The following is a 25,317-nucleotide window of genomic DNA, read 5'->3' as shown; positions in this document are numbered from 1 at the left end:
TCTATTTAATGGAACGTTACAGATAAAACTCAGTTCCTGCAGAGTCGTAGATTAAATGCTGGTTGTGACGTGTCCTACATTAGCGTCATGTGGGTTCTTTATCACGTTTTTACAGCACTGTGGAACATGTTTGAAGATGGAAATGTGTTTCTAATCACCTTTAAACTATTCAAGCACAGATATTAGCAGCTCACAAAATACACTTAGAGTGAGATATGATATTAATAACAGAATTCCCAGTCAATTACAGCAACATCCACCAAATCAATTAAATATTCATAACTCCAATGCATTATTTAATCAAAAGCTTTTTTCGTTTTTTTATTTCAAAAGATGAACCCAAACAGACTAAATGTCCAAATAATAGGCGTGGCCTAAAGTTTGAAGGTGGAGTTTTATATTAGATTGATCGACAGATAGATAACTAGTGATAGATCACTAAATAGTGCACACTTGCTGATTTATATATGTTTAATAAAAATGATTTGTAGTTAAATAATTGAAAGGAAAATTAAATAGATTTTTGATTAGATATGTTTTATAATGTATATATGATGCATTATAATAACAGTAAATCTTCTGGTTATAAACTTTAAATATAAAGTTGTGCCTAAATCAATAATATCTCTTAAGCATGTTTGGATGAGGAAATGAGGAAAGCCCACCTGCAGCCGGTGACGTGTGATGATGACATCAGAGCAGTAGTGATGGCGTGGAGGTGGAGACGTGGAGTTTATATCCACCTGCAGCTCTCCGGACCGTCGTGAGACCGGAATGTGAGCCTCGGACTCGGTCATGCGCTCTCCCTGGATCCCTTTTCTGCAGCTTTTCTGACACCAGTCTGACTTTAAAGGATGACCGACTCGGTGCTGAGCGCGCACGCGAACGCGTCGTCTGTGTTCCTGACGCCTCCGACGGCGCAAACGGCGTCCACGACGGCGCCGCGTGTTTTGCGCCTGGACTCCCGCTCGCTGGTCATCTCATCCACCATGTTCGCCGTGGGGGTGCTGGGGAACCTGGTAGCCGTGGCGGTGCTGTGCGTGTCCAAGAGGGAGCAAAAGGAGACGACGTTTTACACGCTGGTGTGCGGCATGGCGGTGACGGACCTCCTGGGGACGTGCTTCACCAGCCCCGTGGTGATCGCGACCTACGTGGCGGGTCGGTGGCCCGGCGGCGTGGCGCTCTGCCACTTCTTCTCCTTCTCTATGCTGTTCTTCGGATCGGCCGGGATGTCTATCTTGTGCGCCATGGCCGTGGAGCGCTACCTCGCCATCAGCCACGCGTTCTTCTACTCGCAGCACGTGGACCGCACGGTGGCGCGACTCGCCCTGCTCGCGGTCTACTTGGTGAACGGGGCGCTGTGCGCGATGCCCAGCTTCGGCTTCGGGCGTCACGCCAAACACTTCCCGGGGACTTGGTGCTTCCTGGACTGGCGCGCACTGGACGCTCGCGGAGCCGCTTACACGTTCCTGTACGGCGGCTTTGTGCTGGTGCTGATCGCCGTCACGGTGCTGTGCAACTGCGCCGTGTGCCGCTCGCTGGTCGGCATGAACAAGAAGACGCGCGTCGTCGCCGCAGCGACCAGAGCCGAGGCGCACGCGGGACACCCGGGATCCCGACGCGCTTTCCGCAAACTGCCCGCGGTCACCTCGGCTGCGGAGATCCAGATGTTCTGGCTCCTGATTTTCATGACCATCGTGTTCCTCGTCTGCTCCATTCCTCTGGTGGTGAGCATGCAAAAAATAAATAATAATAAATAAGATAAAAACTTTACACTCATAACATAATGCGTATTTTTATAAAAGTCTTATACATCCTTCACGTGTAGAAGATGATTGTACTGGAGCTTAAATAGGACCAATGATGGAGCATCACCAATTAACCAATAAGGGTTACTTAAACTAATTAAAATAAAAATATTTAAATTAAAATAATTATAATATATTTTTTTAAGTAAAAAAAGTCCAAGTGGAAAATTGAGCAGGTGCAGGGGACAGATGTGTCCAGGATCAGCTGATGTTACTGCTGGTACTATTCTGCCCCTAAGCGGGCATCACTGGCACTTTATCCCCCCCCCCCCCCCCCCTGCATTAATTAGTTAGAATTATAAATACATTTAATTATGGGTTTTTTAGTGTAAATGTAAAGATATTTTATTGTTTTATAGTTTTGAAGACTCTGATGAGGATTGCTAACCATCCAGGTGGTAAAAGTGCTTTAGCAAATATTTACTCTGGACTTTTTCTTTGTTTAATGACCAGTTTTATTGTTTGATCATGTGGTGTGTCTTCCTCAGGTCCGTATCTTCGCGAATCAGCTCTACGGCCCTGCGTATATCGCCGCAGGCATGCAGCCTGATTACCGCAGCGATCTTCTTGCCATCCGGTTCGCGTCCTTTAACCCCATCCTGGACCCGTGGGTGTACATCCTGTGCAGGAAGAACCTATTTAGCAAATGCTGCGAGTGGATCAAGCGCACCATGGACCTGAGCAGAGAGAGTCCTACGCGGAGATCCGGCTGGGTTCTCGGGCAGAACTCGCCTCCATCCCTCGTTCACAGCAACGCCACCAGTTACGCCTCGCTGCGTGCAACCTCCTGCAGGAACGCTGTGGGGAAACTCAGCACCATCTCCGCAAAATCGTACGTCGATTTGAGCGTTCGCCAGGCCTGGGACCTGGACACGGCCGTGGACGACTTTCATCCTTTCAGTGTGAACCAGAGCTCGGTTCTTGGCTCGGAAAGTGAAACAGCATCCGGATGTGAAATGATGACTGTGAAGACGTCCGGGTGCGTCCAGGAGACGTCCTGCTCAAAAGTGCATGAGCATAAAGCAGTAATTGTCAGGTGTTCTTTCAGCACACCGAGTTCCTCTCTGTCAGACGAGTGTTGAACATCACATGCTCTCATCTGATGAAGAGTGCGGACTGTATTTTACAGGCACTAGAACATCTCACGTGGCTCCTCAAACATCATGGCAGGAACTGGTGGATTTCTTTCAATGGACAAAGGACTTTTTTTAAAAATATGTTTCTTCATACCATCAGAATCTGTCAAGTCTGGACACTTCAAAGTCACTGCCATTGCTGTACATTTTAGTAATATTAGTTGAGACAGGACCTTCACGATCAGAAGATCTATGAAGTGCACAGAAATACAAAATCATGTGACCAATCAACTTTTTTTTCCTGTGTAAGGTTCCAGCCACAAATCCAACATGGCCACAAGCAGCATTCGAGTAAATATTCAGTAAGATCTGTCTTTAGCTCCTACTGAATATTTACACAGTAATGTGTATAAATGATCCAAAACTCATGACGATTGAAAAATAAGCCACACCCACAATCAAGAACTATCCAACAAGGGCATTCCTTTAATTCACCAGGACCTGACTCATTTGCATAAAGTAAACTAAATCTCTAATAATTTACATTTTTAGATTCACACAAACAACACAATTCTCCTTGTGCAAACTTATAAGTCTGAAGTTATCATACAAAATCTTTTAGATATTTGCATAAGTTTCTAATTGCGCTGGTTCTATCTCAGCAGGAAGTTGATTGAGAATGCAGGGTTACTACTTCCTGTTTACACCCCCATTTTCTGCAACCTGTATCTCTTTTACATTTTATTAGAAGTTTTTTTTTTCCCAGGCTTCGGTCAGTCTGCATTCGTCTGCTGGATTCGGAGACGAAACCTGAGAGCCACCGTGTTAAACGTCGTACAACATGACGCTCCTGTCATGCGCAAATTCTATTCATGTGAATTCTGTGAATTAAATACATTTGCTATAGAAAACGATCTGTTTTTCGAGATCGGGAACCGTGCTCTTGATGACGGTAGACATATTTCAATGTCTGCACTTTTTTAAATAAATAAAATATATATAATGTGAATGTTGTTTATTTATGGATGTGCCGTTATGCTGCAGTAGAATGTCGGATCTGCATGACTTTTAATGACGTGTAAAACTGTGAACGATGTATTACTGGAAACGAATAAAAAAAAAAAAACACTTTTAAATATAGTATTAAATAATAACTCAATTAATGAACTGATTTATGGAAACTCAGACGAGCCACAACATCTACTCACCTTGTACATTTCTACTGTAGCACACGTTCTGCTTCGGCGCATCGGCATAAGAGTTGACGATGTGATGCATCGAATTAAAAAGGTCGGATACATCGGTATCGCGGTGCATAATCTTTTACATATTTGTATCGGTAAAAAACACATTCAGGAGAGTGAATACCGGGTTCGGGTATTCTGAAAGGTCGGGTTCTGAAAGCCTGCGCTGACCAGCTAGCTATTTTCTCTAGCACTATTTAACCTCTCCCTGGAAGGCTGTAGTCCCCTCTTGCTTCAAACAGTCCACCATTGGTCCTGTCCTGAAGAAACCCCAGCCCACCTGCCTCAACGACTACCACCCTGTAGCCCAGACCTCAGCAGTGATGAAGTGCTTTGAAAGCCTGGTCAGAGACTTTCGCATACCACCAAAACCGCTCTCCTGAGGACGTCATTACACATGTTCTCCACACAACGATGAGCTACCTAGACTGCAGAAAAGGGAACTATGTGAAAATGCTGTTTGTGGACTACAGTTCAGAGTTTTAACACCATCATTTCCTCCACGTTAAGATAAGATAAGATATACCTTTATTCGTCCCACAGTGGGGAAATTTCTTTACCTCTAAGTTCCTTTACCTCTAAATTTCTTCACCTATAAGTTGGAAGTCCTGGGACTCAGTCCACCCCTGTGTCAATGGATATCCAACTACCTGACAGACAGACCACAAGCCGTACAGGTGGACAAACACACCTCATCCTCCCTCACCCTCAGCACTGGAGCACCTCAGGGTTGTGTTCGGAGCCCCCTCACTGTAAACACATGACTGTGTGGCCACTTCAAACTCCACCACCATCAAGTTTGCTGACGACACTGTTGTGGTTGGCCGGATCTCCAACAACAATGAGACGGCTTTGAGATTGATTTCCTGGAGAGATGGTGCCAGAAGAATTATTTTCTCCTGAACATCAGCAAGACTAAGGAGTTAATAGTGGACTTCAACACGAAGCAGGATCGATTTATACCAACCGCTAAAGATCAATAGGACCCCAGTGGAGAGAGTGGACAGTTTCCTGTACCTAGGTGTTCACATCACACAGGACCTGTCTCAACATCCTGGTGAAGAAGCCTGGCAGCGTCTGTACCATCTGAGACGCTTAAAGGACATTATGATGAGTAGCACCATGCAGGACAGGCGAGCCCTCCAGAGGGTGGTGCGGTCAGCTGAGCGTACCATCCACACCGAGCTCCCTGATCTACAGGTCATCTACAGCACGTGGTGCCAGACCAGGGCCAGGAACATTGTGAAGAACCTCAGCCATCCCAACAATAGACTCTTTTCTCTGTTGCGTTCAGGGAAGCGTTTCCACTCTTTGAAGGCAAACACCGAGATAATGAGGAGGAGGAGCTTCTTCCCAAAGGCTGGTCGGAGATTAAACACAGAGCTGCTGTACTTTCTCTCCTGGACTTTTTCTTCCTTTGCACAATTGCACAACTAATACTGTAAAACTTGACTAGCATGGCACAGTGCCACTTTAATATCAGCCCATGGCCCTTGAGCAAGGCCCTTAAACCTCTGTGCTCCAGAGTCTGACCCTGGACTCTGGCCCCAGCTTTTTAACATCGCTGGGATATGCGAAGAAAGAATTTCACTGTGCTGTAAAAGTATATGTGACAAGTATAAAGCCCTTTTTTCTGACTTTATCGCATGATTTTACAGTAGCCGGTATGATTTCGCCCAGCAGGGGGCAGTAAAAACACATGGCCTAGTTTATCCTCTGAGCTACTGTCAAAGCTCTTTAGATAAAGTTTGTATTTTGGGAGAAATAAAAGTCCAGTCTGAAGACGCTATAAATCAACTACATGGTTATGTGACAGAATCAAAGATTAGAAAATGATTCCCAACAAAGTAAAGTAAAAAATAATAATACATAAATAAATAATCATCATAATCATTATTATCACCATCACCATCATCACCATCATCATCGTCATCATTGCTTTGAGCAAGTAAAATCCGTAAAATCATCTGTTTATTCTGCTTAATGCGTTGATGATGTTTAACACGTCAAAACAAACAAAACAAATTCCTGTAAATTAAAACAACTATTGTATGGTTGAAGCGTCCCCTGGTGGTTTAGTGGTTAAGATGCAGCGCTCCCACCGCTGCGACCCGGGTTCGATTCCCGGTCAGGGAACCATCCCCAGCCACTCTTAGTGCCGGTCCCAAGCCCGGATAAATTGGGGAGGGTTGCGTTAGGAAGGGCATCCAGCGTAAAACACGTGCCAAATCAAACGTGCGGAGGATCCGCTGTGGCGACCCCTAACGGGAGAAGCCGAAAAGAAAGTTTATTGTATGGTTGAAGCATAGCAAGGCATATTATGACCACCAGGTGTCGCTGTGCGTCTTTTTTAAACCTCGTTTTCTTTCTCGTTTTCTTTTTTTGTTAACAGGGGGATTTTTTAGTGTATTTATTTATTTATTTTCTAAACTTTATACAGGTTAAATGGAATCGCTTTGGTTACATTTGTTGAAAAAATACTACATTTAAACCTACAGCTGAATGTAGAGAAGGTTGTAGAAACTTCAATCATTTTAATTTCAGTGAAAAAAAAAAAAAGTCAAAGCTTATCTTTAGTCTGTATAAATTTCCCTGCGCTTTATATTTAACAACATGTAAATAATTCGATCTCTACATTAAAAAAAAAAAACATATTCAGCCTCATAGTTCATTACAAACATCTAGTAAGTTCATTTCACAGAAGCCATATTTACTCTTTTTCCCCACACAATTTCAACGTTTACCTCAAAATAGTTGATTGAAGAAGACAAGTCTTGGGTTTGTGTATTCCGTAGAAAGAAAAGGGAATATTTGGAATGTTTTGTGGCAGGAAGGAGGCTGGAATGATCCTGTGATGTGGTGTGGTCTGTCACAGGAGCACAAAAACACAACCACCTTTTCCACCTGCATCTGTTTCCAATAGCAGCCATCTATAGAAGGATCACAGGGGCCCATGTAACATTAATTAACCTTAACCACACAGAGAGGTAAGGAGAGGTAAAGGGCCCTGAGCCATGGTGAAGGTGGGCTCATTAGGAGCTGCCTGGCACATGGAAACGTTCTGTACATTTTGGTGTACGCCAAAGATACGGCTTTTAGAGCAGGAATGATAACTATTATACAGACAGACAGCTCGGAGCTTTAAACACCCAGAAACGTTATCAAAAAAATGTGCTGCCTCGAGCGTTAAAGCTCAAATACTCCGCCCTTAACGACTTTACGAAGAACACGTGATCTCCGACACCATCTGAGATCTTCAGCATAAGGGCCTGTATTCATCTCTCTCATCTGTACAATCTCTCAAACACCTTCAAAACTTCACTCTAACATCGTCAAAGCCATCGCTAGTAATCTCATACATCGTTAAATTGGCCGGCTAGCAAGATGAACATGTTTGCTCCTAATAAACACCAGTAAAACCTGCAACAACGACGCCACCCTGTGGCAATCAGGTCCTCATACAACTGCTAACTTTTCTAGTGGAAGTAATGAAATCGCAACGACGACAACGAATCAGCAGCGGTGTTGAAGTGTACCGGAACCAAAACAACCCCAAAACTATTAAACTTCCACCTCCATGTGTGAGGGTGAGGGTGAGGGAGTCTGATCGCATCTTCTCTCCTGTTCTTCATCTCACACAAGTTCTTCTGTTAGAGACAAAAATGTCCCATTTGGACTCCACAGAACTTCATCTACTTATTCACTGTCATAACTGTGTGTTTTTACCTTTTTTCTTCTACTGTTTGTTGGTTTGGTACATAGAAAAACAAGAAGAACATGCAGGTGTCTCAAAAGCCATCAAAGACTTTACATGTCTTACAGGAAGTGTATGTATATATATATATATATATATATATATATATATATATATATATATATATATATATATATATATATAGAGAGAGAGAGAGAGAGAGAGAGAGAGAGAGAGAGATAGAGAGAGAGAGAGAGAGAGAGATAGAGAGAGAGAGAGAGAGAGAGAGAGAGAGAGATATATATATATATATATATATATATATATATATATATATATATATATATATATATATAGAGAGAGAGAGAGAGAGAGAGAGAGAGATGCATAGATGTACATAAAGAACACAACATCATTTTCATCATAGTAACTCTTCACTCCTTCACATATTCCTGTCGTTCGCAGATTTAATCATTTGCTAAAATACAACAAACACTCGAATCTTTTTTTTACTTATTAAACAGAGTCTAAAACAAAAACAGCACCATGACCCACTTTGACATAAAAACAGCTTTATTTCTATACAGGGTTGTACAAAAATAAAGGAATAATAATATAAATAATAATAATAGTAATAATAGTTATAATAATAATAATATACAAATACTGTGTAAAGACTAATAAATGTTGACTATAACTACTGTTGTACATTGGAGTATTTCCTCAAGAGCAGCTTTTTCTTTAAAGGGAGAGTGAATATCAAGAAGGCAGCCGGTCAGTGTCCTCCATACTGACTTCCAACGTCAACAAAACCTCAACAAAACGCTTTTTTAACGTTTTTACCAATTTCAAATAACGAACAAGTCAGGAACGAAGAAAATAAACATTATACCCGTTAATAAATATATTTATTTGTGTGTGTGTGTGTGTGTGTGTGTGTGTGTGTGTGTGTGTGTATATATGGTCAGAAACACAACCTCATACAGATGAATGAATAAATAAATAACTTAAATGCAAAAATAAATATTTGACCTATGAAGCATACAGTAAATGCTAAGAGATGCACAGCATCCATGTTGTAGAGCAACGACAAAACGCATTGCAGTCGGAGGCAACAAGTAGAGACGGCTAGAACAGGTATAAATGCTAATCTGGTGTTTATATATTGCTGACCGGATCTGTATCACGTTCAACCTGAACACAGTCAGTTTCCCGAAACTTTCCTTTTCAATCTCATTGATCGTCCGTATTCGCTGTCTGATAATTTGTGCTGTAGCTATGAGGCTAACGAAGCTAACAACTAGCTTAATTATTAACTATAGAGGCAGAAAATACTTTAATTATTGTAAGTTGTTACTATAATAGAAGTAATCTTTGGGAAGTTCTGTACTTTACTAAAGTGGTATTTTTTAATTGAATCCATACTTTTTTAGGGGGAAAAAAAACAACAACAGTTATTACAAGCTAATTTTTGAATATGAACTAGCTACGTAATTCGTCAAAGTTAAATAAAAAAAAACTGGTCAGGTAATTCAGGAAGGTACTTTACAGACCATAACTAGCAGGCTAGCTAATTAAACAAGCTAATTTTAAAAGAAATCTTATATATCATCTTATAGATCACTTAATTCAGGGGTAAATTCTAGCTAGCTAGTTCACTTTTTAAATCTGCATGTTAAATTAGCTAGCTGCTTTTTTTATAGGTTTTGTAAGTGACCTTGATGAACTGGTAAAGTTTTTCCCTGATGATGTGATTTAGCTTTTTTTTTCAAACAGGCTCATTAACAGGACAACATTATTTTCCTTATGATAGAATGCGTAGGAAAAAATGCTGATGTGACCTAAACATACAAAAAACCTTAGCAGTATAGAGGCAGCCATCTTGGACAAACACAATAACTGTTTTCCGAGGTTTGATATCAGTCCACCTCCATGACCCTGTCACCTAATATGGATGGTAAAATAGTTCCACTTTGAATCTTAAATAACTTTGTGTAAATTATGGAGGTTGGATATTTTTGCTGTAACAGAATCTTAGCTAGCTACTAAACATTAGCTTTACTGCATATGCGTAAAAAAAATAACTAAGCAAAAAAAACAAAACAAAAAACGCCGAACCTCAGACGTGTCATGATCGGGTGAAAGTTTAAGAAGGAAAACCACGTGATTAGTTTTTTTTTTTCCAAAAAGTATTCCTTTAAACATTTATAGACCTTTTCATCAGTTCCTAAACAGCCCACAGCTTTGTGGAGAAATGGTTCAAATCAGTACTGTTTATAAGTTTATAAAGTCATGTATAATTATAGCTTCAGTAATTTAGGCAGTGTGTGATATGTGCACCTGAATGTCAAAAATTACAAAACCGCTTCTGCTCAAACAATATAAAATGTTTTCACCCGTTATTGGCAGATATACACAGTCTCTGAACTTCAGTAAAAAAAAATAAAAACACACAAATAAAACGTCTTGCAAAGTTTCTTGCCAAGTTCCTGGCCATGTTCTTGAGCAATCCATGAGTGTCTATTGTTGCTCCATCGGCTACCGTCTCCGTGCTTCGCCCTGTCATGAGTCCGGCGTCACTCTGGACTTTTTCACTCTGCTGTCAGGAATATAGAAGGCTGAAGGCATACATGGTGCACATCTCAGAAGGCTTGCTGCCTCCTTCTACTGAAACAGCTTTCATCTCAAAATGCCTCCTATTCTATAATCCTGATTTCAGGAAGCCCTCCGGCCTCACGTTGCCTCTGTTTCTCGAGGTGGGAATCAGTGTCAGTTTTCAGCTCCACCAATAGCCATTTAGCCCACGCACTTGCAGTCTAAAGCCGAGACATTCTCGATGGTCCTCCATGTTGTGGACGTGTCCATGAAGGACACGGACTTGTATGCTGTGGGTCGGCAGCAGGGTCTGGCGCTGACCTTGCGTGCTGTTCGTTTGGGCAGGCTGCCGTTGGTCAGCAGAGCCTTCAGCGCAGCGTCGTAGTTCCCTCGTGCACTCTGGCACAAACCCACGCAGAACTTAAAGAGTACAATCTCATCCGAATCGTAACCCATCCCCAGGTCTCTCACTCGCATCTCGCGCCTCTCCAGGTGGCAGTCACGGCTGCTCTGGCCCCGCCCATCATCCTCACCCTTCTCCTTCTCTTTCTTCTTCTTCTTCTTCTTCTTGCGCGAGCCTTTGGACTGAGCATCAGAGGCTTCCGAGGACCGTGGGGAACGCTCCCACCGAGCTGGACTCTCTTCTTCTAATAGAACTGAAGGTTCTGAAAGACAAAAAACAAGAATATTTTCACAAACCAGATCAAAGATATTAAGATATTTTTCAGCCACTATACCCAAACTTACCAAAAATGGTCTGCCACGGAGAATGTCCGTCTCCATCTCCCATCTCCTCATCTTCAGGTAGAGCATCAAAAGGCTGCTCATCCAGCATGGACGTAACAAAACCCACTGCATCCACAGGGTCTTCAATAAACCCAGGTCTGTCTCCGATCACCAGGGGCAGCAGAGACATAAGCACCCATACCACCATCTGCAAAATAAACAAGTGTAGAAGTTCATGCGTTTACCAGGTTCAACAGTATTATCTTGATGTCCTCCATTGTCTTCCTTACCTTCCAGTTTCTCCTTTGAAACGTGGCATCAGTGGCTACGGATAACATTGCGTAAAGTCCTCGCTTGGCTCGACCTTTCCTCCACCTTCTCCCACCTGCATGAAGAACACAAGAACGTTGTCAGCCCAAGTTCATTTAGATCTAAACTCTGGAGCATCGTGCAGCGATGCGTAAACCTGCACGCATCTACGCACCAAACTATCTAAGCCGGAGTAAGCCTTGGTAATCAAGAATACACAATACCTTTGGAAAGTGTGGAAAGGGCACGATGCGGGTGCAACAAAGCTACAGTGTCCTGTAAATAAACCGCTCTAAGGGAAGCCCTGAGAAGCTTTCTAGGTTTGATCAAGAGATTAGGTCTGTGTAAAAAGAAGGCATGCTGGGGGATTCTGGGTCTCCCAAAACCACATCCATGCAGTGTGGTTGATAAGGCTTCCCAACAATGCAGATGTTTACTGACTCACTGCAGCGTGTGAGTCACTGAGCTTGCACTGGAGGCCTCTGATTTATATCAGGGTTGAAACGAGGCCGGGTGAAGACCAGGGCCATTTTATACACGCTGAATATGACTAATGTGTAAATTAGCGGAGCGTGTCACGCTTAACCTCACAGCCGTGTTTTTATAGAGGAGCAGTTGTCTGAGGACAACGGGATTATATCTGGCCTGAACAGTTTCCATTTTAAGAAGGAGGACCAGAACAAAGAAAAGATGAATTGAAAGATAGCCACCTGGGTCGGGAGCCAGCGTGCCTCCGAGTCGCATCCCGTAGTACAAAATTGGGCAAAAGTCTTTACGCTCTATTAATAATAACAATTCAACGACACGACTGACCTCCAATCAGCTTTACATTTTAATGAGGGATGTTTATTGTAATAGCTGGGGTCATGCAGTAGGTGGCAGTGTGAAGTTTAAGCCTCAGTTCGATCTATCCAATCTGAGGCTCCTAAAATAAATCTTAATTACGTTCAAATTTACAACCAATAAATCTGAATGTATTCCTTTGGAAGATAACCGGCATTCAAAGGCAGAACACATGCAGGGTCAAGAAGCTAAAAACAGGTTAACAGCTTAACGGGACGCAGCTGAGACGGGTTTTAACTTGAAAGACAAAAAATGTATCCTGGGGAACGATTTACATTTGGCAAAGAACGTTTTGGCACGTCAAGTGAAGAACATTGCACGTATTTCAATCAGAACTACAACGAAACCCAATAAACTTTCAGTTAAATCCTTCAAATAAGGAAATTATTTAATAGATTCAATTAATATGCAGATGAGTAAGTCAGTCCACTCTGCATGCCACACCCCTTTTCTCTGTACAACACATAACACATTTGAATACTGCAACTTGATAGGCTGATAGGCAACTTGAGAATATTTACACTTTAGCCAGTCCTCGAAAAGCATCATTTGTATGGTGGTTAACCCTTGAGCAAGGCCCTTAACATTCAACTGCTCAGTGGTACGTTGCTTTGCCAAATGCCATAAATGTAAATAAGTATGAACAATAAAACACTCAGTAATCACTCCATGATGAAGCTGAGAAATCATTAAAAACCATAAAGATCCTTATTTTCCTCATCAAAAAATGACAATTTTATACAAATTAATCAATGACAGTAATTTACAGAAAAATGTCATGTTCTGGAATGTTGTTAAATATTTTCATCTGAAAAATATCCTAAAGTTACATCTGACACTGGAGACGACTTCCATAAATATTCATAGAATAAAAAAATGTAAACCATATGTAAATGATGGTGTTGATATAATAACCTACAAGAACATATAGGAAAGAAGCGCATTAATATAAATGACAGAGATGATAAAGCAACACAAACCCCCCCCCACACACACACAAACACACACACACACACACACACACACACACACACACACACACAAACTGAGAAGGAAATATTTTCAGTGGTTTTATAAACACCGACTCTAATGCACTTCTGTCTGTACGGATTGTACACAAACACGAATCGCCTCAAAATTTCCTAGAAATGTTATGTTTCATGTTGGAGCCGAAATTCCAAAATATATATATAATGCATTCCTATAAACACTACACTAAACAAACAAACACTATTTGGTCAAAGGTTTGTAGACACCTGAGCATAAGATCGGTATGTGCTTCTTTTGGAACATCCCAGTCCACACTGAGTCGCCATTTACTGTTATATTAAACTCCACTCGTCTGGGAAGATGTTCCAGTAGATTTGTGGAGATTCATTCAGCTACAAGGGTGTTAATAACTTCAATGTTCAACAGGGTTGGAGCTCTATAGCAGGAGATCTTCCACTCCACATTGTTCATGCTGAAACAGGTTTGAGTCTCCTAGTTGGTGAAGTAAAAGGGAAAATGTCATGCTCCAGTATCCAAAGATGTCCTACACAATTGTGCTAACAGTTTGTGGAAGAACCACATGTAACTGGTGAAGTCATGCATAATACTTTTGACTTTTTGTCTAAAAGCCTCAATTAACACTATTTGAACCACAAGTGAAAGTTTTTCAGCTAAATTGTTCCTCCAAATCTGAATTAGCTGTGCAAGAAATCTTGGTAAACACTGAAAGCCTTCTGAATTCTTTGTTTTTTTCTAGATGAGGTCAGTCTAATTTGCTGAAAACATGGCCGTGAAAATCTTTTTTCAACTCATGAGCTGTTCATTAGCGTGTTTCTTCATCCCGATCTGACTCACTGCAAAGAGCTGGAATTCCCATCACGAGTAATCACTAACATTTGACCCGGACTCGGTGGGCTCTGCTACGAGTTATACATCTCTACATCTATAGCCGTTACTGCTTTCAGTCAATAGGAACATGATGTTTTGTAGTTGGAAATGAGGGAGATTAGAATATTTGGGAAAAACTAAAACACTTGTGGCCAGTGATGGACTGGAATCCCATCCCGGGTGTGTATTTCTGCCTCGCACCAAGCCTTATCGGGATACAATCCGGATTCGGAAAGATGGGACTTGGAGATTGGTTGGTGTTTAGGATTGTACAGGTTATTCTGTAATATTTTCTCTTTTTTTTTTAACATCCCGTTCCACATGTAGTCCCCATTTTTTGTTATAATAATAACCAATCTTCTGGGAAGATGTTCCACTAGATTTTGTGGAGATTCATTCAGCTACATGTGTATTCAATAGGGTTGGCGCTCTATAGCAGGAGATCTTTCACTCCAAACTTTGTCATGGATCTGTCATGCTGGAACCGGTTTGGGCCAATTTCATTTTAATACAATTGTGTGCCTTCAAATTTGTGGTAACAGTTGAAGGCACCTGAAAAAGTCCACCTGATACTTTTGGTCAATGTCTGTCTGTCTGTCTCTGTCCGTCCGTCCGTCCGTCCGTCCGTCCGTCCATCCATCCTCTTTGTGTAAGCATTTTTGAGTTTTTTGTCAATAATTATATGGAATTTGCTTATAAATGTTTGTTTTTTCAGAAATTCAAATGATTTGATTAATAAATAAAAATCGATAAAATGTAATGTAATAAATATAAAGCAATGCGGATTACACACCAGTAAGGTTCTCCATATTTATTTATGTCTGTACTTTGAGAGTCACTAACAGCTGGAACCAAATTCCTTGTGTGTGTCAACACACTTGGCCAATAAACCTGATTCTGATTCTGATTCTAATCAGCCCAACCTCCTTTCTGTCCTAAAGCTATCTTACGAGACTGGAGTTAAAACTACAGACAATATACCGTTCTCTTTCCAGGTAAGGGATTGGATTAAGATCATACCGAGTAGGAATTAAGATCAGTGTGTAAATAGTCAAGTTGAATAAAAAAGACACTTATCATACTTTATAAGCTTTGCCAGTGTTGTGCTATTAGATTTAGGCCATTGTACTTCCAAAAGAATGAGTCACGTGCGGCCTGAGGCTCTTCGGCTCTCCATCATTTGCAAAATATGTTGCGAGTCGACTCTGTGAAGTGTGCAGAGCATCAAAAAAATCAGCAGTGAAAATCAACTCGAAAGGTTTTTCCACCAAAATTCCAGATCAAACGTTCCAGTTCACTCCAGCCTTCAAGCTCTGGAACACTTTCTTTCTTTCTTTCTTTCTTTCTTTTTCTTTCTTTCTTTCTTTCTTTCTTTCTTTCTTTCTTTCTTTCTTTCTTTCTTTCTTTCTTTCTTTCTCTACACACACTGCTGGTGCACCTGGTAGTGTTTTAGAAGCACCTCAGTGCTCCTCGTGTATCAGAGCTTTTCTCATGCGAGTGTTGTGTGGGTGCCCGTGGGGTCGAACCGGGCAGCCCTGATCATGAGGAGCTCCAGAGAGAGTGTCTGTGATGGCCTCAGCGCTGATTAAAGCCTCGCTCGGCCAGTTCCACTCCACCACTTCCCCCCCGCCCTCGGGCTCAAACCTGGTAGAAAAAAACAGGAAAGCAGGACTGCCGTGCGATCGTGAAAAAATATGGGAGCGAAGCCTGGTATCGGGGTTCAGGATGGAAATGAGGGCGAGAGGGTGGAGGGTTGGACCAATCCATTACTAATAGAGCTGGCAGACAATTATAAAATGGGATCATGGAATATGAATATTAGTCACGGAGTCATACAGATTACGTTCTTTTCCAGACTTTGTCCAGTAAGTGCATTAAAAACTATTTTTTTGTAGATGAGCAGACAGTCTGAGAGTGGGGAACATTTCAGGGTTCTCAGGAGTTCTGGAGGGTATGAACTGAATGACTTGATTTTGACTGAAACGACAAACTCGAATATTTAATTGGTTCATTTCATACTTAAATGATTACATTGGAATTGGACTTTGGATCAGCAAATGTACATTACTCAAATACCCCAAAATCCCTATTCTGAAATAGCCAAATTATCATATGACCTGAAAACAAAAAAAGTACGTCATACTGAATTACGTTAAAAAGTCGAATACTTAAATTGCTTATACTAAAACATTCAAATACTCAGATGAAGACTCAGTGCTTAAGATGTTGCAATTCTGACAGAAAGGTCATGAGTTCAAATCCCAGCACCACCAAATTGTGATTGCTGTTTCCCTGAGCAAGGCCATAAAACCCTCAAGCTGTATAAAAAGAAAACTGTTAGTCACTCTGGTTGAGCAATAAACGCTGTAGGAGGTGGTATCAAAAGGTTTCGAGACTAGCTCTATTAACAAGAAAGTATTTTGTTTTTCTACGTTTACACACTATCCGTTTTAAAATAGTCCTCTGCCCAGCAATACACTGCCCCCAGCGTTCTTCTAAAATGTGTACTAGAAGTCTTCCCTTCTAAGCATGCTGAGCACCTTCTGCGATTCGCGCCATACATCCACAACAATGTCAAAAACGGCAACCTTTGAGCTGGAGCTTCATCTTCAGGAAGAAGGTGAAGTCCACTGAAACCAAATCAGGCGAGTAGGGTGGGTGTGGAAGTGAGATCCTGATGTTTTACATGTGAGGAGCTCGGTGACGGGGTGCACATGTAGTCAGAGTAGCAGACATGGTAATGCACATGGTCAGATGAGGACCAGTTTCACGGCTCCCGATGTACACAGGACGATCTCTTTTGGCGCACCGACTTAAAATGTTGATGCGGATCGTCGTCAGGATGTCTGATCATCACCTACAGAGTATAAATGATGGAAAAAGAGCGAGGCCTGCATTCTTTCAGCGCACTCCACCTCACCTCACTCTGCTCTGCCACTGCCATTAGAGGTGTTTCATGTGCCAGCTCTACCTGTCAGAAAAGACGAGGTGTCTCAGAGAGGGATCGGCCGTCCTAAATCAGCCCGGCAATAAAACGCACCTGGAGCAAGAGCCTGATCGCTGCCAGACACGGCTTTCATCATCGCAGGGTGTGAACTCCAGCCTGCACATGTACCGAGTACAACGGGTAATATATTTACTGTATCAGCATTCTCGCTGCTTGCTCGACGTCACTCTTCACTCAGAGTTTTATCCATCATGTGAAGCCGAACTCCCGACTCTTCTTTTACAAGGGTCTGTGTTCTGACCCAGACCAGACGGCTAAAGTGTCGATTCCACTCCACGCTGAAGTGCCACTGGCGCGAAATTCTCAGCTAATTGCGGCGTGCCCGCTAGCATGTAATCCGAGCGTATAATTTAATAATTCCTCTCAGGGAAAAAGCAGGATCTCATTACTGTCAGATTGGAGTCGCTGCAGAGTTTCAGCCGCGGTGAACGCTGCCAGGAAGACGATTTAGCTCTCGAAATCCTGCAGCTCTGCTCTTTTCTTGTTCATCTTCTTCTGCTCTACGATAGCAGAGTGCACGGAAGATGTGTATTCATCATGCTAGATAGACAGCTAAGGTAATCATTCATAAGGTGTGTTTATTCAAACACTCGAAAACGTTAGATCGCTGTTCGAGATCAATTTGTCACTTTATCATTAAAATCATCCAGACTATCACGAAAAAATGCGTACGACTGGAGCCGGAGGAACGTACCAACTTGGTTTGTGATCTCAGAAAACCTGAAGGGTTTGAGTGTTTTATCTGCTACAATTTTGAATGTTATAGATTTTGGCTGCAAAGGAAAATGGCAACGTTAAAAAACAAGCTAGTTTCCTACCAGTTAGCTGCACTTATAGCGAAAATCTGTATTGATAGTTTGCATAGCATTAGTAATACACACAGTTATGGTCAAAACATTTGTGGTAAATGTGCACTAATTTAGCTAATTAGCTAACTGTCCATCAAGCTAACCTAGCATTAAAGCTAACTGTCCAGCAAGCTAAGCAACATTAAATATTAGTAAATTTGTTCTTATATTGGGAGACATTTATCTAAATAATTTTGCTAAACGCAAAGCTTCTTTGCTAGTAGTTAAATAACTAACAAACGTAGCAAATGGCAGTCATTAGCTAAATCCCAGTTGTTATGGTAAAGTCCGTACGGTTAGCTAGTGAACTAGTCTGCTAGCTACTCAGCAGAGAGACAAGGATAACTACGGGTTTTCTGATTCGAGTGTTGTGCATTTTTTAAATATTATATCCTGCTGTTTATGGTATAAAGATATTTCCAGACTATTTTTAGTTGTTTCATGGACATCATCTTCAGTGGTTTTGAGCATTAAAACGTTCAAATGTAAATATTTTCTTTCTATAATTGATGCAGTGAAGTCCAGGCCAAAGGGATGAAGCAACAAGAAGTGTTACACCACAAACACACACACACACAAACACACACACACACACACACACACACACACACACACACACACACACACACACACACACACACACACGGATTCCTTAGGTTGAGTGTTTGCACTGCAAGTCAGCAGTTTGGAGTTCGGCCTTTTATTTTTGCCACTCAAATGCAGCGGTCGCTGTTTGCATTCCACACCGCGCGCCTGCCTGGCCGGAGTGTGTATCTGGCCACTTCCTCTCACTGCCACATCCTCTGTTGTAGACCACACACACACACACACACACACACACACACACACACACACACACACACACACACACAAACAGTGTAGGATGAGATTCATGCCAAAACATACACACGCATGCAAATGTTGTCTTGTGGTAAGTCATGTGACTAACAAAATACTCTTTATACATGAACTGCCAGTGTATATTTTTTTTATTACTTTTTAAGGACCGAACCATTGCCCTTATTTGGTATCAATACAGCACTTAGGCTCCGCCTCCCAATCCTTAATTGTAATAAAAAATCCTAGCAAAGTGACATGATAACATGCTTGTTCACCGATCATGCTGTGTTTAGTTCCTAATTCGCTAACGTCGTCCTTTTTATCCGTTTACGACTACATTACATGTTGCGTAACTTTCGTGAAACAACTTATATTCATATTTCAAAGGATGAACATTTCAGCTTTACATCCAACTGCTTCGAAACTTGCCACTGGAGACTCCTTCCATACACACATACATCTCCTGAATGACACAATTTACGATTGCGTACCTTGTTTACGAACCGTTACTATGGAAACTGCAACATTCATTATTATCAGAACTAAAATAAACCTGCACTCAACCTGAATAATCGATGTTCTTAATCTCGCTTGCACAGAAAGAAACAGAAAACTGAAGGCTCTGAATCAGATAAAAAAAAGAAGAAAAAAAAGCAAACACTTAGCCGTATTTCGCAAGATGCGACGAGGAGGAAAGGAATTTACTACGACAAAAATCCCAAACTTCTGGTCTCCACACGCATCCAGCAAGAGATCAGTTTTATGTGTGGTGTTGCTCTTGAACATCATCCTGAACAAACAGTTTTTCGCCGCTTCATCGAAGTGGCTTCGCCTCTCGCTATAATAAACCAAATACAGGGCCGTGATTAAACGCGTTTTAGGAGGGAATGACAGAAAGGGAACACTTGGGCGAGTGAACGAGTCCTTAAATGGGAATAAATTAAAGGGGGGAGAGGGGCAACGGAGGAGATACGGTTTCACTCCAGAGGATTCGTCTGAACAGCCACAGTCTTGAGAGCTTTATTAATAAGCTGACTATATTTACAGTAAATTAAATCCTGAGGAGTAGAAATGAAATATAGATAATATTGAAATCTGTATAAAAGGATGTTATTTGAATACAGGCGCAGGACGTTAACTTACCACTTAATTCTCACACTGTTCACCTCAACACAAACAAACTGAACGCCCAATTTAGCATGTTCCAATCATGACTAAGCAAAGCTTGTCCTCCCATCCAGCTTCACTCTCTCTCTCTCTCTCTCTCTCTCTCTCTCTCTCTCTCTCGCTCTACCTTTCCAGATGAATCCTCAGGTCATTACACCCTGACAGCCTGGACAGCATATAGCTTGTGTACTCTAGCTCATGTCTCATTTGTTCAAATTAAGCTCAGGGTAGAGGGAAAAAAGGGCAGCCATTAGTGCGTCTGGATGAACAAACGGCATTCAAAGAGTTTCCATGTCCTGGCCGAGACGTTCAAAGGGCCCCGACGGCACCATGATTAATGCATCTGACCTGGCAATTGCAGAAGAATACGGCTTATTGTATTAAACATCCACTTCCAGCTACAAAAAAAACCAAACTGGTGTGCAATAAACCTATTTAACGTACTTCAGTTTAAAAAAAAAAATTGAAGGATGTAGTGGGAGATGATCTGATAAAGCGAAAAAAAGGTAATGATTTCGTTCATCTGGGCAAACGGTGAGAAAGCTGACAGAAGGAGGAGGAGGAGGAGGAAAAATGAAACAGAAATAAAGAAAAGAAAAAAATCAAGAGTGAAAAACACGGCCCCGTTCACCTTTGTTGAAAGCTGCACAATCTATTTTTTATTTTTTTTTTTTTTTTGTGGAGGCACCAGCGTTTAAACAGATCCAGACCCCGGACTGCCCCCTTGCCCTGTGGCACTCTTACTCCGTCTGTGGCACAATCAGGGCTAATTACTCCTCAGTGTCAAAGGCTAAGCTTACAGGGACAATTTTGTGGCTAAAACCGGGCTGGAAGTGCAATTACACCGCATTCTGCAGTCAGAGAGAGAAGCTAAAGGGGCGCCAGGGTGTATCAAAAACCAACAGGTCACTCTCTTTCGCCGTAACCATACCTCCGCGTTACAATTCCGTCCATTCGAAAGTCTCGAAATTACGGAAGGCAGTGTGTAAAATCTGAGCATTTTACCTCCAACGCTTTAGACATGCTTCATAGCTTTGTGTTCTTGTCGTGAACGAGATTGAAGCATCTAAACCCGGCTCTGGACGCCTGCAAGTAAACGTTTCTCAGCTCGCAGGGACAGAGGAGCATTTAGACCGTTGCATTGACCCCTAGTGAGGTTGAAGCCCAGGTCAGGTGAGGTCAAAGTGTGTGCACTTACAAGATGAAGAAACAGGACACTGCGAGTCTTTCACACACTCGTGTTTGCAAATTCTCGTACAAGCGGATAACTACAGCCGTGTGTGGTTAAAGGAACCCTCAACATTTTTTTGGGACTATTTCGAAAAATTTTACGTTTTTGACTGTGACCAACAATATGAAGAGTTTCATTGAGAACACTGAGAAAGGCACAGAAATCTCGTTTAGACCAACACACACACACACACACACACACACACACACACACACACACACACGCACACATACATACATACATATATATATATATATATATATATATATATATATATATATATATATATAGAGAGAGAGAGAGAGAGAGAGAGAGAGAGCATTATATAGAGAATACATAAAGCAAGGTTCTGTATTATATCCATATCCATCATCACATAAAGACAATTTCCTCCCTCCAAAGAAGTCGTTCCATCCTGAAAAGCATCAGTTTTCCAGGTTTAGAGTTTCACATATCCCTGAATTGGAATCCATTATTTATCCATTACATCTTTTTTTTTTTCAGGACATTAAAACTGGATTTCTGGAATTCTGGCCTGTGATAATCACATGTTTACGACACGTCCAGTGGATAAATATAAGGTTTTAAAACCCAGGGGTTTTCCTTTAATAAGATGTTCAACACATTATCATATCAACCAACTGTTTTTGGGGAACTGTAAAAGCAGAGAGATCACATCGTACAACAGATCTCATAATGACATAGCAGTTTTAAAACAATTACAGCCTGACGTCCAGATGGAAACAATATTCTTGCGCATCTTTACACGCTCGCCCGCCTGTTCACACTCTCTCTGTGTCACGCACACACACACACACACACACACACACACACACACAAAATTTCTCCCACCGTCTCTTTCACTATCGCATGCCCATTAAACATGGCTGCCTCTGACAGGTTTATGTGGTCTGAACATATACAAGAACTCAGATCTCACGACTCGGGATGAAGACTCACGCCAAAGGCACGCCATTAAGAAGTTTCAAAAACACTCATCATCGTTAGAAGAAGGTCTTCTTCAATCACAATGCTGCAGATTTGTGGGAAAAAGTAGACGGGGAAACATGCGTACATTATAGTTTCCATTTGGTAATTTGCTATCAAACACGAATAAAGAACATACGCTAGTGAATGATTAAGCATCACAATTAAGCTTGCTAGCACAACAAACAAACAAAAAACATTTCCCCCAAAAATATTGGGAAATTCGCTTGACATTCAAGACCGAGCTATCTATAAACAAGATTAAACCATCTACAACATGAATAATTTCCAACATAATTGTATAAATTATTGTAAAAGAGCTAAGATTCGAGACAAGCACATCCCGAATGTCAACATTTTCCTCAGAGATGAAGACAGCTGTAGAAAACAAAACCACATAGGTTGTGTAATCAAGACCAAAACTTCAGAAATATCAATATTTTACCTCAGAAATGTTTGTAAAACTCTTAGCAGGGTAGTGAGGAAACAGATATTTTAAACAGATGAGGTAATAAGTGTATGACGGGGAAAACAAGACCAAATAACTCAACATTTTCCTCAGTAACAAAGCTAATTTAGCTAGCTACGACCGAGATGTTAAACCTTTGCAACAGACAATGTAAAAAGACATTGATGGCTAATTAGCTTAAATTAGCTACATTTCTGAGAGATTACTAACAGTGTTAAATTGCTTTGACAGTGAAACCAGACCAATCAATGCCAATGATTCACATTTTTCTAGCAATCAGCTGTTAAGTCCCGTATACGCATCACTTATGAGATAACATGTAGAATGTCAACTTTTTTCCTCAGAAATGTGGGTAAATTTGCTAAAAAATTTAGCTAACTAGCAAGAAACTAGCTGGAAAAGTGTAAATACATTGATAGCGGTTTTCCAAGTTCGGTAAAAGATTTTAGAAACATTCCTGAGAAAAAGGTTGAAAGATGTAAAACAATGATTGAGGAAATAAGACAACATTTAGCTAGCTAGCAAAAGTGGTTTAAACAATGTAAAAAAAAAAAACACCCTCAGAGGTGTTTGTTAATTAGATGACAAAAAACTACATTTTCTAAATAAGTATTGATAGAAAAACACAGAAGCGCTAAAATTCTCAAAAATGTTTTATAGCACTTTAGCACCTCCTGCTGTTATAATACTGTTTAGTATTTGTCCAATTAGTGTTGCATTATATTCTGATGATTCAAAGTCCTTGTGAATTTTTTAGCACAACGTCACCATGTTGCAGTTCGACTGTAACCCTGTTAGGAAAGTTTATAAGAAAAATTAGAAAGAGTGTTTGTTTAAACGTTGACGTTACAGTAATGCTAATACGTGTTAGCACCAAGCTGACCACTGTGTACGTTAACGATTTCCTCGTGTGACATTCAGCAAATAAATCAATCAGTCAGGGATTTAGGGTTTTTTCAGCTCGAAGGAATTCGAGGGAAAAATGTCGTCTATTGAAACATTGGCAAGAAAACGAGACAAGAAGACATTGTGGAGATTCCGTAGTAAAATAGTACGACACTGAGGTACTGAGACATAACGAGCGTGACATCCTCTCAGCACGCGCGCTTGTGAAACCCGTCCCCTTGAACAGGCTCAAACGGTCCACATCTGCAGATTGCCATCCTCTGCTTTGAAGTCCAGCCTGAAACTTTCTACCATTTCCATCAGGCTAATTACAAAAATGGAGTTTGGACCAGATTGCTGCGTTATCGATCTAATTCATTCAAACGAGCACAAACCCAAGCATCTGAAACATCTGAAATGTCTATGTAATATCTCCAAAGATTTCGAGATTGCTGGTAAAGCTTGATGGGGTTTTTTTGGTCCACCACTAACATGAACCAAACTGATCCAAACCACATCATCTAGATGTTTATTATATATAATTTGCCAAGATTATTATAATTTTTTTTTTTTAGCACAAGGCTGGATGGAGTGCAGAAACACAACTCCACAACTCCTCAACTCAACACTAACAACAAAATCTACACAGAACAGGAGCTTCCTCGATGCTGTATGTTATAAATGTATTACCTCTTTTACTTCAGTCTTGATTTGAGTCCATTAAACACCAACAACTCCAAACTCCTAAACTGTTCATAACGAAAGTATTAGGCGCTTTTTATTAGATGTACTGCACATTGAAATCTTGATGAACATGATATAGAGTTCTGGAGGGTAAATGGTCACTTCTAGAGTCACACCAGTGAGTCCAAGTCCCAAAAATACACCAAGAATCCAATGAACACCATAAGGAGACGCACTTAAACGTTGCACGTGCTCATTCGGTTCTGACCACCATCTCCAATGTGAAAATCATCCATAATCAGATGAACAAGATTTAAAGTGTTGAACTTTATAATTCCATGCCCTCTGAGATGTTCATTCACCACCTTGATGTCCACCTGCTTTTTTTTTTTTTTTTTTTTAAAAACACCTCTCGAGTCAATTCCAAGTCAAATTCATCCTGACAGCACACTTCAAAACAACTTCAGCTGACTTACAGTCTAAAGATGCTGAGAATTTAAAAACAAAAACACTCGAATAGATTCCAGTTGGAGGTCAAAATAAACACAAAGCGCTTTCGGAAAACCGAACAGAAGAGAAAAAAGACGCTGAAAAGTGCCGTGTGGTGAGAAATGGATCAGAAATCACCTGTACCTGGAAGCTCTGACCTGGGAAGGTGTGTGACGGAGGTCTGGGTGTCAGGGAAATGCTGAAAAGTCTGATAGACACTTTGTGGCACGCAGGACGCACGCGGGCTGATGTCTGGTCGGTGGCACCACATCAGCAACAAGGCAAATATCCAGTATGGAGAACCTCAGTTCTAGTCATTACATCATGCAAATCCCATCTCAAAAGCCGACAGTCAGAACCCTCACACTCCACACTGTAGTGCATCATTCAGGAGGGGAGAAGTTTTAATTCTACTCTCTCAGACATCCCTGTACCTCCATCCTGCGCGCGCTCCACTGCTCAAACAGCGCGCTATGACGCGTCATAGCTGAGTTTTATTCTAGTGACAGGTATTAGCAGGTTTCTAACTCCTCTTAC

The 25,317-nt window shown here is 41.3% G+C and overlaps 2 protein-coding genes across 2 annotated transcripts in view; one reads left to right on the top strand and one right to left on the bottom strand.

The window, feature by feature from the left end:
* Nucleotides 1-704: 704 nt before the first annotated feature.
* Nucleotides 705-3,884, top strand: ptger4c (prostaglandin E receptor 4 (subtype EP4) c). The gene is made up of 2 exons (XM_083525147.1): nt 705-1,727; nt 2,297-3,884. The coding sequence occupies exons 1-2, from the start codon at nt 855-857 to the stop codon at nt 2,888-2,890; spliced, it is 1,467 nt and encodes a 488-aa protein (XP_083381273.1). The 5' UTR covers nt 705-854; the 3' UTR covers nt 2,891-3,884.
* Nucleotides 3,885-9,424: 5,540 nt separating this feature from the next.
* The window catches only part of artnb (artemin b), a 16,438-nt gene continuing 545 nt past the window's right edge, over nt 9,425-25,317 (bottom strand). The window contains exons 2-4 of the mRNA XM_083525232.1: nt 11,434-11,528; nt 11,165-11,351; nt 9,425-11,082 (exon numbers count right to left, since the gene is read on the bottom strand). Coding sequence (XP_083381358.1) covers nt 10,619-11,082; nt 11,165-11,351; nt 11,434-11,528 — 746 coding nt within the window. The 3' untranslated portion in view covers nt 9,425-10,618. The remainder of the gene's footprint in view (nt 11,083-11,164; nt 11,352-11,433; nt 11,529-25,317) is intronic.

The sequence above is a fragment of the Silurus aristotelis genome, assembly GCF_946808225.1.
Source record: "Silurus aristotelis genome assembly, chromosome: 22".
NCBI lineage: Eukaryota > Metazoa > Chordata > Actinopteri > Siluriformes > Siluridae > Silurus > Silurus aristotelis.
The sequence above is the reverse complement of the archived record's forward strand: the minus strand, read 5'-3'. Positions and strand labels throughout refer to the sequence as shown.

What these genes read in the sequence shown, in the direction of transcription:
- ptger4c (XM_083525147.1), top strand. Translation starts at nt 855, where the DNA reads ATGACCGACTCGGTGCTGAGCGCGCACGCGAACGCGTCGTCTGTGTTC. An exon ending in TCTGCTCCATTCCTCTGGTG is followed by an intron (nt 1,728 to 2,296) that starts GTGAGCATGCAA and finishes TGTCTTCCTCAG; the next exon opens with GTCCGTATCTTCGCGAATCA.